Source organism: Chamaea fasciata, unplaced genomic scaffold, assembly GCF_029207755.1.
Source record: "Chamaea fasciata isolate MVZ Bird 193981 ecotype frontalis unplaced genomic scaffold, bChaFas1.0.hap1 SCAF_5, whole genome shotgun sequence".
NCBI lineage: Eukaryota > Metazoa > Chordata > Aves > Passeriformes > Sylviidae > Chamaea > Chamaea fasciata.
The window spans coordinates 63,125,663-63,141,379 of record NW_027094090.1 but is presented as its reverse complement, the minus strand read 5'-3'; the positions used below and the strand labels follow the sequence as shown (position 1 = coordinate 63,141,379).

Below are 15,717 nucleotides of genomic sequence, written 5' to 3'. Positions count from 1 at the left end.
GGTAGAACTTAATTCAAACCTGAATGAACAAGTTATGGTATTTAAATAACTATCAAGCCTTGTATCCTTGCTTTTCAAACACCCGACTATCTTTTTTGAGAAGTAACAATTTTTTCTGGCAGGTGGCTCCAAAGAGAGAATTACTAAAAGGGGTTGTGGAAGGGATGCAGAGTAGAAAAGAGCCTGATAATGATGACAATCCTGTTTTCCCATTGCTCATTCTCAGCAGGACCTGCCTTCTGATTCTTGTTCTTTGAGCAGGTTCATTATTGGTCATTAAAACAGATCAGTAGAAACATGTGTCTTTGGGATTAAGGTCACAGCCAGAACAGGCAGATCAAGACGACAGGTTGATCACAGACGCTTTCTGGTAGAAAGAGAGGACTCTGAGGTGATACCACAGCAGTTTTGTCAGTACCTGCAGCCTCTCCTATGTTGGGAGAGCTCCTGGAGCAGGCAGGGCCTGTAGCTGGATACAAAGCCAGCCCTCCAGATCTGCCTCAGCAAAAGGCAGGGAAAGCAAGCTGTGTGCATGGGCTGCTCTGGCAGTGCTGTGTGTCTGGAGTGCCTTTAGCAATGCTACGAGTGTGTCACGTCCTGGGAGTGAGGGGGTTGGTTTGCTACTCGGATGAGGGCAGTGTTTGTGTGCTTGATGCCTCCCATTCAGCTGCCTCGACCAAAACCTAGGATGCTTTTAACTTTTGGGTGGTGAAAACATACTTGCAGTTCTGATTCACACTGAAGTTCTTGCAAAGGCAGCCTGGTAATGCAGCCCTTTGCTGGAAGTTCAGGGAGACCTGTCCTGGTTTCAACCAGCTGAGGGTCCCATCCCATCACCTTTTGCTTATGATAGAACAGCAACCAGCTCTTATGTACCACTTCTACCCCTTAAAAATACTTTGCACGCTCACTGAATTTCATGCAGTTTCTAGAAATAGAGGGCAGTGTGTAGGAGCCGAAGGAACCTGCCCCAGTTTATAACAGGTTATTGTTAGAACTGAGTGGGAGCAGAGTCTGGCTCTGATGATAGCTCCCACTTCTGTTTATTGTCATGTCTGTGCAGGCAGCAGCTCCAAAAGACATAAAACCGGGAGGAAGAAAGACACCTCCTTTTTCCCTGGGTAAGGCTTTAATAATAGGAAACACCAGGCCTGAATACTTTACACTGAAATTTATTATATGTATAAATTATACAACCAGACAAGAATGACACTGTATCTTCAGCAACTGTCTTTTGTTTTTCAAAGATCAAAAATGATTGGAGAAAGAAATAACAAAGACCTTCTACTGTCATGTAAAACCGTCTGTAACCCATGGGAGCCGTGTGGCTCCATAGAGAAAGTGATCACAGTATTATCTAGCAGTATAAAAAAACTGAGCAAACAGAGCTCCGAGGAGCTCTGTCTTTCTGAGGAAAGACAGGTATCAAAGCTGTGTTTCTGATCCTGTAGGGTTTTTGTAGGCACTCTGTAAAGCAGTGACAATTCTTGGCCATTGTTTGTAGCCTTTTCTACCCTTGGTTTTTGGTGATAAAGTTAGTCTCTGAGAAGAGTTCACACTAAGCACAGGAGAGACTTTGCCTGAACCTCCTTACAGCACTCTTTGATTTCTGGGGAGGAAGGTCTCCTAGTATTAGTGGCAGAACCAAGATCACAGTACCCAGTCAGGGGTAATTTCTCTCACAAGGACTGGGGATGGTGGATTAGTTCAGGGTGAGGGAAGTCACAAAGAGGAGGTGAAGGTCCTGCTTCTTCACATGGCAAATAAGCCCACAGCGACTGTCATGGCGAGGAAGCTGAGTGCCACGATCCACCGCACCAGGGAAGTGGTGGGTGTCCTGTCTGTGTTTCTCATCTTTGTCCTCTCACTTTCTTTCCCAGCTGCTGGACCTAGATCAAATAGGGAGAAAAAGCAAATAAAGACAAGTGAGAAGAGGTTGTGAAAAGAAGCTGCTAATGTGTACTGTTTGCTCTCCCCAGTGCCAGAGCACACCCTGCTGGAGTCATCCAGGGAAGAAGGAGAAAGCCCAGAGCCCAGTTGGGAGAAGCAGTGGCAGCAGGTTCTGCTCTCCCAGTGGAGAAGGAAAGCAGTAGACGACCTGGGAATCACAAAAGCCCACAGCCCTTCTGACTGTAGGTGACTACCAGCTTCTTCCCTTGTCTCCTTACAGGCTTATACCTGCACTGCCCAGCTCCACCAAACCCCTGATGTGCGCAGAGGACAGACAAATACCGAAGTTAGATTTTCAAAACGCATTTTGTCTCCTACTTCTCACTGATTTAATTAGTTAAGCATCTAAAGACAGTGAACAGTCTTCAGCACTCCAAGCAATTTTTGCAATACAACTTAAGGATGGGATTCCTCATCCAACACCAAATTTTCCTGAAAATCCTACTTGTATGCATGTACTGGGAAACGAATGGCAAAGTTTCACAGAACTTTTAGTGCCTTTCACACAGAAGCGGCTTTAAGTTCACTATCGATCTAGATATACTTAAGGCAAGGTTTGCTTTTCATCTTTGGCATGGAAAAACTGTGTTTCAATCCAGTATGCTCTGGAAACAAATCTCCGTTTTAGTTTCAGAATGGATATGCCATAAGGAGCTTTTATGTGAATTGCATGTCATCATGGAAACCACTCTGCTCTGTAGTCATCTGAGCTCACTCCTCACGCAGGTACAAGCCTGACTGACAAGCTGATTAGATTCTGCCATTCAGAGCACTGCTCACTATAAAGCCAGCACACTCTCTGGAGTGTTTTCAGTAAATACTTCTGGAAGGCAGGAAAATGATCAGAGGGAGATACAATCCAAAAGGACAGGCTGCTGGATAGGACTGTGTCCAGAAGAACCTTCTGTCAGCATTGCAGCACCATGGCTGATCTGCAGCACCCAGAATTGATGCCTTTCCTTCTGTGAACTCAAGGTCAGTTTTCCCTGTGGTCAATGAACCTTACATTTGTTAAAGCCCTGGAGGTGGAGAGAGGAGTCTCTTTTTGTAAAGCTTCCTCACTGACACACTTTCTGGAGAGCCCAAATGTGTTACCCTTGCTTTGTCATGTCTATAAGGAGCTTTGCACACAGCAGTGCCTCTCCTTGCACTACCTGCTGATGGCTGGAGAAGAGATGGGACAAACACTTCATGCTTGTTTCCCAGTGGCTTTTACAAACAAGGACAGAGGAAGGGAGGAGAAGGAAAGGAAGGAGCACTGTGAAGCACCTGCCCTTACAAGTGTCTTACCGTGCTCATGTGATTTGTTGATGTTCCTTGTGCGAAGAAGCTCTGCCTTTGGTTGCACAGGGTGACCATTCTCCTGGCCCTTGGACACCAGCTCCTGCAGCGCCTCGAACACCTGAGAAGAAGGAACAGGGTCTCATTATGTTGCCTCTTCTTGTCCTTTCACTGGACCACTTGCCCTTTCCCCAGGAACTTTAGGAACTAGAGGAAGACATGAGGCTTCAGTCTAAGTGTCCTGGCACATTTTGCATAGAACAAAAGTTGCCTGTGAGGTCAAGAGGATATCTTTCAAACTCCTTGTGTGCTTTACGGGTTCTTCTGTAAAGCTTTCAGCTAAAGAGAAGGTTATTGCCCCTCTTCTGATGGGAAGGAAAGCAAGGTACCTGCCACCTAGTCAGAGTGCACAGCAGTCCTGTGGAACTTCACCACAGAGGCAGGACAGATACTAGATGGTAACCCCCACTCCCAGTATTAACCCTCATTCATATCTGAATAGTGGCACATGGAAGAGACTGGATTCAAACTCTAAGGGAGGGAGAAGAGCTTTTCAGAGACCACTGTTTTATTCGGCTCCCAGGTTGGAGAAGCATGGTCATCCAACTCTGACCAGCTCAACCTCTCATAAACTCCCCAGTGGAAATACTGGCCTTCTATTTCCCCTGTATCTATTTGCTTGTTTGAGGGAGGATGTGGGCTGGCAGGGATGGCTGGTTGTTACTCACCTGTATATTTAACAGGAATGCTTTCTTGGCCTCCTCCATGACTCTTTTCTTAGTGGCAAGGTCCATCTCGAGAGCATTCATGCGGGAGCGATAGAGCTGCTTGAACTTAGTGGCATTGGAGACCCCATCAAAGGTGAAGAAAGCCAGCCCTTCCCCAGTGCTGGGAAGCTGGAGGGCCTTCTGGGCAATTTTCTTCAGCACCTGCCCCCCAGACAGGTCTCCCAAATACCGAGTGTAGGCATGGGCCACCAGGAGCTCTGGCTCGTTCTTGCCTACATAGTGGAGCCTCTCAACATATTTCCGAGTAGCCTCAGGACATGGGATCTCTTCCCTCCAGTTTCTGCCATAGAAGTACTTCAAGTCTTCCTCCAGGGCAGCTTTGCGGTGCAGCTCCACTGGGAAATACACAGGGGCATAAACTGGATTGTTCTTGTTACGTTCAATCTCTTCCTCCAGAGCAGAGTAGATGAAGTACAGGGATGCTGTAACCAGCTGAAAGAGAAGAAAGAGGATGAGCTACAGATGCACCTGTTTGTCTTTTTCAAGTCTGTGGGATAAATTGTACTAACAAAAAAGGTACTTGTGGGCACACCCATTATGAGTCACAAACATCTGTGATGTTGCAGATTTCCCATGTGGAAAACAGTGCAAGGTACAGGGAGACACTATTTAGCCCTTCCCCTTCTGCTTGAGAGAGCAATCAGGTGATGCCTTTCCAGCAGGTATTGGACTTACTTGCTCTTAAAGTCACTGCCTTGCCTTCAAGTTAAAGTCTTGCAGCTTGATGTAATGTAAACTGGAGCCCTGTTTAAGCATTCCTGGACTCTTCCCATTCCCTCAGTCAATAGAGAGAGTATTCCCAAAGGTACCCTTTCTGGTACATTGTTCAAATTTGAATGCTCCAAAATGTGGCTTCCCTTTGTGGGGCCGTGTAAGATGATGACACACCCTGGTTATTTTTCAACATACTCATCCTGTCAGCATCCCACTATCCTGGGAACTGAGGCACTACCACTCTTCTCACTCAGGCATGCAAATGGCGTTGCCTCCTCAGTTGCCCCAGGGAGACAAGATAAAAGGGATCTGGAGGCACAGCCTGCCTCTGAAAGATGCCTTTGTGATGGAGTGCTGTGAGGCTGTGTTCTCCCTTCTATTTTGAAACCATTGTTATTGTTGTTTTTCCCAGCTTATGCGATACTTTCTTCTATCTGCCAGCTTTTCCACGTGGTCTGAGACAATATAGCTGTGTTCTTTCCTTCCCCAGGCATTCTGTTTTCAGAGGCTGTTACACCTGCACCACCCTTTCCTTACCCTAGGACCCCTTGTGAGCAGCAAATAGTAAAAGATGAAGGTGTTGCAGTAGAGGTGAGTCAGGTTTGGGGAGGGGGGATTATGCTGCTCACAGGAGAGAAAGTAGTTTACTTTCTCACAAAGGAGTCAGTTCTGCAGTGACAGAGTTCCTGTTTCAACCTTTCCCCACTGTGGCAGCAAATAGGACATTGATAAGCACATGGGCAGTGATTGGTTGTGGAAACAAATATCCACCATCTGGGGAGTCACGTAGCAGGCCAGATATATAGGTCTGCCAAGAGAGTAAACAAAAACAGAGTTTTTTAAACAGTAACCTGTTACCCAGCTTGCCAGAAAAGAAACAAAATATGGAAACATTGCCTTACAAATTAAGCAAAAATATAGCTCAAGTGATTGTTTTCAGAGGCAGGTAGTGGTTTAATGAGAAACATGGCTTTTGAAACTTGTTAATTTTTAATATCCATGTACCCTCTCATTTGCCTGACAGCATGTAAAGAATCATCTAAGAAACAAAGTTTTATTCCTGAAGGTCATTTTACATCCTTGCCTGTCTCAAAGTTCACTGCCTAACCAATGATATATTTCTAACAGCAGGAAGTCAGGACCTGAGATTGAATTTATGCTTGGCTAAGTATTCTGAATGTCACCTGTCAGAAATAAGTAGTCTCTTTCGTACTTCTCTGGATTTATTTGCCACAGAACAATTCAACAACAAAGTAATTAACCCACAGGTTGAATCGGTAGCTGTTATTTGCAAGTCCATGCGTCACATCCTATAGCCTCTCAGGAATTTCTGGCCCAGGTGTTTGCTTTGGTTTTGCTCATAGCTTTGTTATGTGGTTCAGATCCCAGGAATTGTATCTGGCCAGGTTAGGCTAATATGTGGAAATGTTTCTTTTATCTTGAAAAAAGCAACAGGCTCCTGCTTGTTAGCAGCAGACATGGATAGCTCAAACTCAGTCTGCTTTTGAGTTATTGTTCATGATCTCAGCTGTGGTGTAACTCAAGTGACAATGCAAAGTTCAGTGCCAGCATTGATCCCATATCCTCACTTTCTCACCACCCCATCATTATTTCTAGCTGCAGCTGCCTAGTATGTTGTAAATACAGAATTCCCCCTCTTTTGGGCATTTCAGCTGCTCAAGTATCTGAACATAGTTCTATCTCCATTAACTATGACTGGCAATAATTAACATGCAGGCATTTATGAAGAAAGAGGAAGGCAATAGCATTTGTCCCATCAATCTCTTTCTTCTGTTTCAGCTTGGCTGCCCATCGTGATGTGCACAGTCCTTCCCCACCTTCTGCAAGAGGAGCCAGTAAGACCTCAGGGTGCAGAAGTTTTATGTTTTTCATGTTTTTCATAGGAGATGCTGATATATCACGTCCCCATCCTCCTTACCTGTACTGGTCCTATCCTCCCCCTTTAATCCCCTCACAGCCCATCTGATCTGACTGGTGAGGAAATCCCATCCCTGAACAGTGCTGCTATGGAATACCTTAAACTCCTGGAGTGACACCTGCCCCTTTTGGAAATTCCTCATGAATGGTGTGTTCTCTGCCTGCTCGTGCACCTCCTTGGTAGCTTCCTTCAAAAGTTCTGACAGGTCTGTGGACATCCTGGGGAAAAACAGTCAAACAGGTATTAGTGCTGTCTCCTCTGACAAAACAGATTTTAGCTCTCTAGAACAAAACAGATTTTAGGACTCTTCTGCCCGGGATGGCAGAAAAAGGAGCAGAACATTCCCGAGAGAAGTGGATGGGAATCAGAAAGCACCAGCTTTCCAGACAGTGTCCTGAGCAAGGAAGACTGACAGACTCCATCCAGAGGTGGAGGCAGCAGCATGCCTTTCCCCGCAGAACAGGAACAGGAACAGCATGCCTAAAAGCCAGGGGAGAAACACAACACTCCTCTGACAAAACGCTTCCCTCTCATTCCCGTTCCGCTCTCACCTTTCGGAGCTGTGTGACTGGGAAGTTTCCATGTTTGTCCACGTCGTTTCACTCCTCTGCTTCCCTGCTGTTGCTCGTGTTTTCCTCCTTCCCTTCAGCTCCCAGGACAGTGAAGCTCTGAGCAGGGCAGCCTGACTCCCACATCCAGCTTTATACTGCCAGGCCACGTGAGCAGCAAACCGCTGACCTCAGTGCGAGTACAAACTTCTTGCAACACAACAGCACTTCCCTTCCCAGCCTGGCTGTCACCCTCTCCTGGCCTGCAGCCCCAAGGAACCAGAAGGAAGTCACCTGATGCATCTTGATAACTAAGCGAAAACAAGAGGATGTCCAGAAACTTCTCTTTTAAGGGTACGTGGCTCTGTAACCCTTTCAGTGCCTTGCCTGTGGAAGGCAGAGCCCAGGTACTGCAAGAGGTGCTCATTGTCCTGGGGACAGCGGGGTTGGACAAAGAGGGTGGATTTACAGGGCTAATGCCTGGGGCACAGAGGGCAGGCTCCTCACCCTACACCCCAGTCTGTGTGCCTTGCCCCCTGCCTGGAGAGCTAATCCAGCACTCACTGCCACCTGCTCTCGCACAGCTCAGGTATAAACCATCCCATCTCCCATCTCTGTGCTCATGGATGTACCCGCTCGGGCCTGCAGGTGCCAGACCTGCCCTTGTGCAGTTCCCCTTGCCCCTGGCACTGGGCAGTAAACCCTGTCACTTAGCACAGAGCCAGCACAGGTGTGCCAGCACTGACGTGCAGCAAAATCCATTCTGTGCTCTTTTGCTCATGGAAACAATGGCATCTGATTAGTTTGACAGCTGGCTCCTGTTGTCACCACAGCAGCGTGCAGGGCAATTTAGGAAAATAGCACATCGTCTCCCAGATCCCCAGAAGGCTGGGGTAGCTGAAAAGATACCATACAAGACTTGTGGGAAACTGAGGAAGTCTGCAGAGACTTTCAAAGGCAAATCATTTCTCTGATTTGGGAAAAGAGTTGGACATGGTGCTTCTGCCAGTAGCTGTTGCTCTGCTGTTTTGTTTTTTTTTTTTTTATGAAGTGGTCAGTGAAGCAGCCAACAGATGAAGCTGGGCTCTTCTTTCCCACCTGTAGCTATGCTGGAAGCTGGGCTAGCAGGGACAGATGAGGCACTGGCTGGCTGTACTTTGGAAAAGCACACATTTGTGCTCAGCCCAAAAGAGCAGGGCACTTAGAACCATCATTCTCCTGTGGCTGTGGGTGTGAAAAACTCCTGGTACAGTGGTGCAGGAGGCGGTGGGGGAGGCAGAGCCTAGGTGGAAGGAGCACTCTGGCATCTGCCGTCCCTCTGCAGCCAGTCCTCTCTGTGGATGCTGCCATCCAAGCCAGCACCTCGCCTGTCTTCCTGTCACTGCATCCGCACCAACCCCAGCAGGGCTGGGGGCTGTAGGTTAAAAAGCTGTTCTAGAAAAAATATGCTTCCAGGCTTCTATTTTTGACTCCAGCAGACATCTGGCATGCAGTGTTCAGGAAGGATTACTCAGCATTTCCATCCTGACTCAGCCAGACTTTTCCTGTCTTGCTTTAGTCTTTTAAAGCAACAGTGCATGCTGGCAAAAGCTGACACGTTCTATTCTTGCCCCCATGCCGCTGCAGACAACTTGCTTGCTTTTCTGGAAGGTAAAATAAATGTATCAGGATGTCTGAATCTTCAAAGCAAATGTGACAAAGCCCCAAACATCTCCTGAGAGTACAGAGTCCATGTGTAGAGCAGACAGCCCCATGGCCAGTCCCTCCTGAAAATATTGATACCAGTTTGCCACAGGAATGGCCCCCAAATGAATGTTTCCCGCTGGCATAACTCTCTAAAGCTCTTGTTTTCTGTCATTTTCAGTGAGTCCTATTCTGACAGGGGAAGCTGGAGCACAAATTGAAACCTCTAGTTCTAGTGGAGGGAAGTAGGAAATATATGAGAATTATACGAGAATAAGAATTATGAGAGTATATTATTCATTTTGTGAAATAATATGAAAAAAATCAATCCTCAAGCCCTGCCCCTCCCTTCACCTGCAGCCCTGGCAATGCACCCAGTTCTTCCTGAGGACTTTCTGGGCGCTTTTAAGCTAATGATTTTGTCCCCAGCCTGCCCACCTGCCTTCTTACAAGAAGCTGCATGCTTGGAGGCTCTATAAAGTATATATATATATATATATATATATATATATATATATATATATATATATATATATATAAGTCCTTTTCCCTTTCATCCAGGATTATGGTAGGTCTGAATGAGACTGGGGGAAAGAAAGAGAGGGTGTCTAGTCATGTTGCTACCATTCCAGGTAGGTTTTCTGGCTTGTAACCATACTGCCCCAGGACATGGAGCAGTACCTCCTCTGGCTCTTGGGGCTTTACCTTCCCCTGGGCAGGTCTCAAGAGATGCAGCTCACCGATGCCAGGAGATTTGCAAAGGTGCAGACAAGCAAGCCACACCCCAGAAGTGATTTATGCTGTCTGATCTTTCTCTGATTTGGGTTTCTTGGGATGGAGCAGCTGTGAGACTGAGCCTAGGTTTGGGAAAGGCCCAAATGCCCTACAGCAAGATGGAAGGAGAACTGAAAGTGGGGTGTCATCATCTTTGCAGTTGCTGGCCTGGAGCATTTCTGGCCCCTCCAGTGCTCTGCAGCAAGGGCTTGAATTGCTTCTGCTGTGCTGTTGCTTTATGATGGACAGGAGGTCAGTGACACTGAGCAAGCCAATGTGCCAGAAGGGGCTTGTGAGGGACCATCTCCTCCTAAGAGAACTTTGGAAGTCGGCACTTGGGAGCAGTGAATGGGGAGAGAGGTGAGTGCTTTTAGTGGAAGGAGTAAACTGGCTCCCAGAGCATAGTGGGCCATGGGAAATCAGAGGCAGCCTGCATCCAGGTCACTAGGAAATTCTGCTTGAATATCACTGAAGTATCAGAGCTGTGGTCTCCACTGTGCCTGCCAGAAGTCCTGCTGTCTCCTGCCCTTCCAGTGAGCTGTGGCTGGGTGGTGCCAGAGCTACTCATTGTGAGGACACCAGCAAAACTGCCCAGGGGATTTCTAGCCAAGATGAATAAAGTAGCCTCAGGCAAGATATTTGTAAAAGTTCGTGCTGGGCTTTAAAGCCTATCTGCACATCCTAGCCCCTGAGAAAATGCTTAGTCATGAGATGGGAGATGAATAGTTAAAAACAACAAAGTTAATGAGGGGTCAGTGTTTCCATCTTGAACAGGGAAGTGGGGAATTTTCTCCTCTTTGTACATTAACAGCCTATTTTGCCAGTAGATTTATGGCCAGAAATGTCTATTTACACAGGCAGTCACGGGATGCAAAGTCAGCTCTCCTGAGTCCCTTGTGGGTAGCACTGTTCCATGCTGGGCTCTGGCCGGCAGCTCCCAGCAGCTCAGCTCCGCCCGGCTTCCGTGGGGAAAACCAGCCTTAGCCAGCTCAGGGGGACTAACGGGCTCTCTCACACCGTGACACAGCAAAATGCAGTTGCCTGGTTTGCACTCGGAAAGCTGACTCAGTGACCAGGCTTTGCTGTGTCATGGTAGCGGAAAAAGGAGTTACACTAACTGCTTAAAATGACTGGCTGCAGAAAGGAGTCTGTGCTGGAGTGTACAGGGATATCCTGTGTGTTGTGTTTACCAAAGGGAAATTACCTCTCCCAGCCCCGCCTTGGCAGAACTGACTGAGCTCATGATCTCTCAGCATTCAAAAATCCCAGTCTAGATCAAAGATACAGGTGGGAAAAAAGGAGGCAAAGAGTCCAATGCACTGGAAATCCCTGTGGAGAGCTCAGGTGCTGCAGCTGTCCGTGGGGCTGGCGCTGCTGGTACCTTTGGAGGGTTGTACAGATAGGCATGGCTCTGCTAGGCAAACCTCCCACACAGGAACGCTGGAAAGTGTGGTAGGAGATGGAGATGCAGGCAGATTTCCCAGGATAAATGAACCAGCATGACAAAAATAGGAAATGCAGATTACAATGAAAAGATTCATTTCATAGATGCATGGGTACATGTGTACTGCAGCACATTGGTGTCTCCAACACATAGCTATGCGCAAGGAGAGAGCCTGGGCTGTCTGGAAACAGAGCAGGGAGAAGGAGGGAGAACACAGCAAATGCCCTGTAAGGCATGTGCCTGACCAGAGTCAGGCAGTGACCTTAAGCACACGGCAGGTTATGGGTACACTGGGCTGAAGTTTTGGGAGAGGTTGCATAGAGCCCACTACGCTTCCTAGAGTCTTGGTGGTCATGGGAATCAATCCTATGTCCAGCTAGGAGCTGCTTTGGCAGTCAAAGGGAGGCGTGAAAGGGAATGGGGCAGAGTTAGCAAATAAAAATCCCATTTGTGCAAATGTTTCAATCCGTGTCGCTCCCTCCTTTGTTTCAGTGCCACAACTGTGGAAAACAAAGTGTGCCCTGACTACGAGACAGAACAAACTGTGAAACTTTGGATTTGAAAAATCACAGCTATGCAACAAAGAGGACCTTGTACCACACTGCTCACACCCTTTTCTCAGAAGGAGGAACGGGAAGCCAAGTTTTGCACAGAAGGTGAGACCCAAGTCCCCACTCCCCGCAAAGTTTCCAAATCACCTCTGCCTGGTTCCCTGGTCCAGGAGAAATGCTGGGCCACAGGAAGGGGCTGTTTCTGGAGATTTCTCGAGCTGTCCGCAGCATTGGGACCGGGACCAGGAGCCGCAGCTGCAACCCCGGCGCTGCGGAGGGACCGCCCTGCCATAAACAGCCTCACGTGGATCCCGCTCGGCGGTGACTCAGCAAAGAGCCCCTCGCACAGCCTGTGCTCAGCAATCGCGGCGGCCCGGCTTGACCCTGACTCAGCAGGACGCCCCCGCTGGGAAAAGCGTGACTCAGCACTGGCGGGAGGCGCCTGCGGGTTTTGGCGCTCATGCCCTGGCGGAACATGCGGCATCATTTGCAGCCACAAAATACTCCCCTTTCAGTTGTCCTTCCCAGAGCCGCACCGGGTGAGGCAGGAAAGGTTGGAAAAGCTGGAGTTTCAAGCTGGAAAAGCGGCACACCTCTCTGACCTGGGGACGCAGAGGATTGCTGTGTCCATCTGCTGTGGGACCGGGACAGTCTCTGCTCCATACAGGGGAATCAAGGCATGGGAACACCGGGGTGCCGGATGGACAGCCAGCTTTCACCTGTGCTGGTGGAAAACAGCAAACTCAGGAGCTATGTGTGGGAATTAATCCATTTAAGAGACTGGCATTCAGGATGTGCCACATTTAAGTGACTTACTCAAGACACACCTAGGGTGTCTATGGCATAGACTGTGCTCCCTCCTTCACTTATTACCAAAGATCGCTCCAGGGCCGGCAGGCAGGACCTTATTTACCCCACCGAGACGCTGTCTGTTTTGAGAGGGTGACAGGTACATGCTGACGAGGAGAAATAAGCCAAAGAAGGGTTAGAAAGGGCAGATGTTACTTCAAAGACCTTGGTTTAGGGCGGAGTGGGCTCAGCATTGGAGAGCCTGTGCACGATGGAGCTTACGGACTGCAGCCGGTACAGCAAGAACACCCTCTTTTTGGGGGGATGCATTCCCTAGAATCCCAGGCACCGAGGAGTCAGGGCTTTGGGCTCAGCCCTTCCCCTGAGCAGTGCTGGGCACAGCAGGACCTCGGGGCGATGGCGGCTGCTCTTTAGCTAGATAATCATTAACAAGGCAACGTGGGATTTGAAGTGTTCGCCTGCCGGGTGTGGTCTGGCAGAGGCCGAGAGGGAACCAAAGGTTCGGCAAGTGGTGAGCCTGCCCTGCTGAAACTGGTGGTTCATGGTGTACATGCCACCACAAAACACGTCCCTGCCCAGGGGCAGCGGGGCACTGCTGGCAGATCGCCCACATTTTTTTTTTTTTTTTTTTTTTTTTTTTTTTTTTTTTTGTCAAGCAACTAAAAATACCACTGAAGTGCCTCACAGCAACATTTCTAAACACAGATTTTCCTACCACTCTAGTGCTGATGAAAGAGCCTCCCCTAAAGCAGCCAGAAATCTGTGTCCTTGCCTCACCCTGCTGTCAAATTTCCTTCGTGCCTGATCCCCGCTTTTCTGCCAAGATTGGCTAGGAAAACAAGTGCCTGGATAGAGGCACATGTAGCTTTTCTGTGCTGCGAGGGAATTCCTGATCACCCCCAAGAAAATCCCTGCTACAGAGTCCCCAGGAGTCTCCTCGGCAGGGCTGAGGCCCCAGCCTCTCAGTTGCACAGTGTAGCAACCCCTGCACACCCCATCCAAGAACTGACACCGGCCGATATCCAGCCTTGCAGGAAGGCTGCTGAAGACAGCACTGCAGTGAACCTGTACTCATGGGGAGTGATCCTGTCAATGGCCATCTCTATTCCCTTGCTCCTGAGCCCTAGAGCACCTACTTTTCCTCTCATTTGTTTATATTGTCTTCATCCACCCTTAGCAGCACCAACAGTAATCTAAAATAATGGGGAAGTGTCTTTATTCTCATTTTGTGAAGGGTGGGAGAATTTTGTTATTCAGAATAAACTTTGAGGAAGTTTTGACATGGCAAAGCAACATGAAAGTTCTGTGGAATGGAGAACAGCCTTCCCAGTGCACTGGCTCAGGACGCTTCTGTGCTGACTTTGTGAGACAATGCTGTGGGAAATCGGGACATACTTTTGCTACCACCTTTTAAAAAAATCATGTAGTTTGGAGGTTAGTGGTTCGTAAGAGAAAAACATGATTTTTTGCTTGTATGAATGTGATACTGGCATGCCAAGTATCACACTACCCAAACATCATGGAAATTCTCATTAACTTTTAGCGTATATTTAGTTTTTAGAGATGCCAAGCAACTCTGACCCAGTACAAGGAAGTTATGTCTTTCTTCATCTGGCATAGCAACAGCTGTTCTGGGTCATGCAAAATATCTGCCCAGGTCAGGATGCTGTTCCCAGTGTGGTTATTAATGGATGCTTAGGCCGAGCACAAGCACCCCTTCCCATCCTCCGTGCAGTCACAACGTGTGGATGAATGCAAGTTCTGGAGTGGTTGCTGTGAGAGGCTGCACAGGGCTAATGGTTGCAGCATAAAACTAGAATACAGAAAAACTTTGTTTTGTTTCTGTCCCGGGCGGTGACAGAGCCTGCCAAGCAGGTCGCTGCCAAGGGAGGGGCTGTCCTCTGCAATCGGGAAGCCCGGGCTGGGTGTGCGAGGGACCGCAGCCATCTGGTGGTCAGAGAGAGCACGCAGCGCTGTTCTTTTTAAAACAACACCGGAAAACTTTTAAAAAGGGAAAGGCATTTAAAAGAATTCCTTACAGTGCTGTGTGGTTTTTTGTTTTTTGTTTTTTTTTTTTTTTTTTTTTTTTAAATCATGATGTAGTTTTTGCCAATGCAAAGTGCTAAGCCTCTACTTAAAATGATCTCTTGCAGACCTAACAGTTTTTTCCCCCCAGGTTCTTTCTTAAAAGAAACCTTGCAAATTTATTCAAGCTATTACTGTAATATTCTATGATAAATACGACAGTACTAATTCGGAATCTTTCCATGCCTTCATCTCCATTCTTCATATTTTCAATTACTTGAAAAAGAGATACCTTGTCACTGGACAGGCTCACCCCGGGGGCCACAAGCAGCTCTCTGCATTTTCACCTGTTGGCCATCGATTCAAACTGACCTCACTTGGCAGACACCAAAAATGCTTTCCATCTCTTTATCGCTTGACGAAAATAGCTGCCACCTATTTCTGCTGCACTCAAGTCTTCCTTAGGGACAGTTCCCTCTTGGCTTTGCTAGGTCCCATGCTGGCTGTTTGGGGAATTAAAAACAAGGTGAGTTTGACGATGGGGTCTTTACCCTGAGGTGGGCTCAGGGCATCCCAGAGGCAGTCAGGAGGAGTTTGAACTCCCCATACTCGGGATATTCATTCAGGGATGTCTTCATTTCTCCTTTTGAGGAATTTGCAGGCAGTGCTCTGAGGGAGGTGGAGGCATTGAGAACTTTATGAGCCAGCTGAGGTATGAACCAGTGTTAAAGCATCACCAGTGTGAACAGGCTGGTATCCTTCATAAACACTGATGGGACATCAGAAGTTCTTCCTTCCCAGCTGAGCCAGGCAGCCTGAGGCCAGGCACTGGCCAGAAGGCTTGGCCTTGCTTGTTCTGGACAACCTTCTGGTCCCACAGTTACAAAACCAGCATGTGTGTTCCATCATGACCCTGCTCTTGCTTCCTCTCCTGCACATGCTCCAGCCGGGGAAGCTCAACCACTTGGCTCTTTTGCCTTTCTTCAGATGACATTTTCAAATCCACTCAACCTCCTTTCAAGAGTCCTTCCCACAGCTTCCACTCAGCTAGACACTGGAGAGATGGCATAGGGGCAAGTGAGGATGTCCTGTGGATACCAGAGGGCCCTTTAGTAGCAACTATATTTCTTGGATGTCTTTATAAGTGGCTTACAGGCTGCAAGGTGGGTATTCAGATCTCATCACAAGGCAGAGAGGGAGAGGAGGTAGC

The 15,717-nt window shown here is 48.0% G+C and overlaps 1 protein-coding gene across 1 annotated transcript; it reads right to left on the bottom strand.

Moving 5' to 3' along the window:
• Positions 1-1,156: 1,156 nt before the first annotated feature.
• HMOX1 (heme oxygenase 1) lies at positions 1,157-7,404 on the bottom strand. Its single transcript, XM_066184013.1, has 5 exons — positions 7,224-7,404; positions 6,770-6,890; positions 3,960-4,451; positions 3,241-3,352; positions 1,157-1,889 (listed from the first exon to the last, which is right to left on the bottom strand). Exons 1-5 carry the CDS (start codon positions 7,253-7,255, stop codon positions 1,753-1,755), a joined length of 894 nt encoding a protein of 297 aa, XP_066040110.1. The 5' UTR covers positions 7,256-7,404; the 3' UTR covers positions 1,157-1,752.
• Between the last annotated feature and the right edge of the window lie 8,313 nt (positions 7,405-15,717).

What these genes read in the sequence shown, in the direction of transcription:
- HMOX1 (XM_066184013.1), bottom strand. Translation starts at nt 7,255, where the DNA reads ATGGAAACTTCCCAGTCACACAGCTCCGAAAG. An exon ending in CAGTCACACAGCTCCGAAAG is followed by an intron (nt 6,891 to 7,223) that starts GTGAGAGCGGAA and finishes GTTTTTCCCCAG; the next exon opens with GATGTCCACAGACCTGTCAG. An exon ending in CATTCCTGTTAAATATACAG is followed by an intron (nt 3,353 to 3,959) that starts GTGAGTAACAAC and finishes CCTTCTTCTCAG; the next exon opens with GTGTTCGAGGCGCTGCAGGA.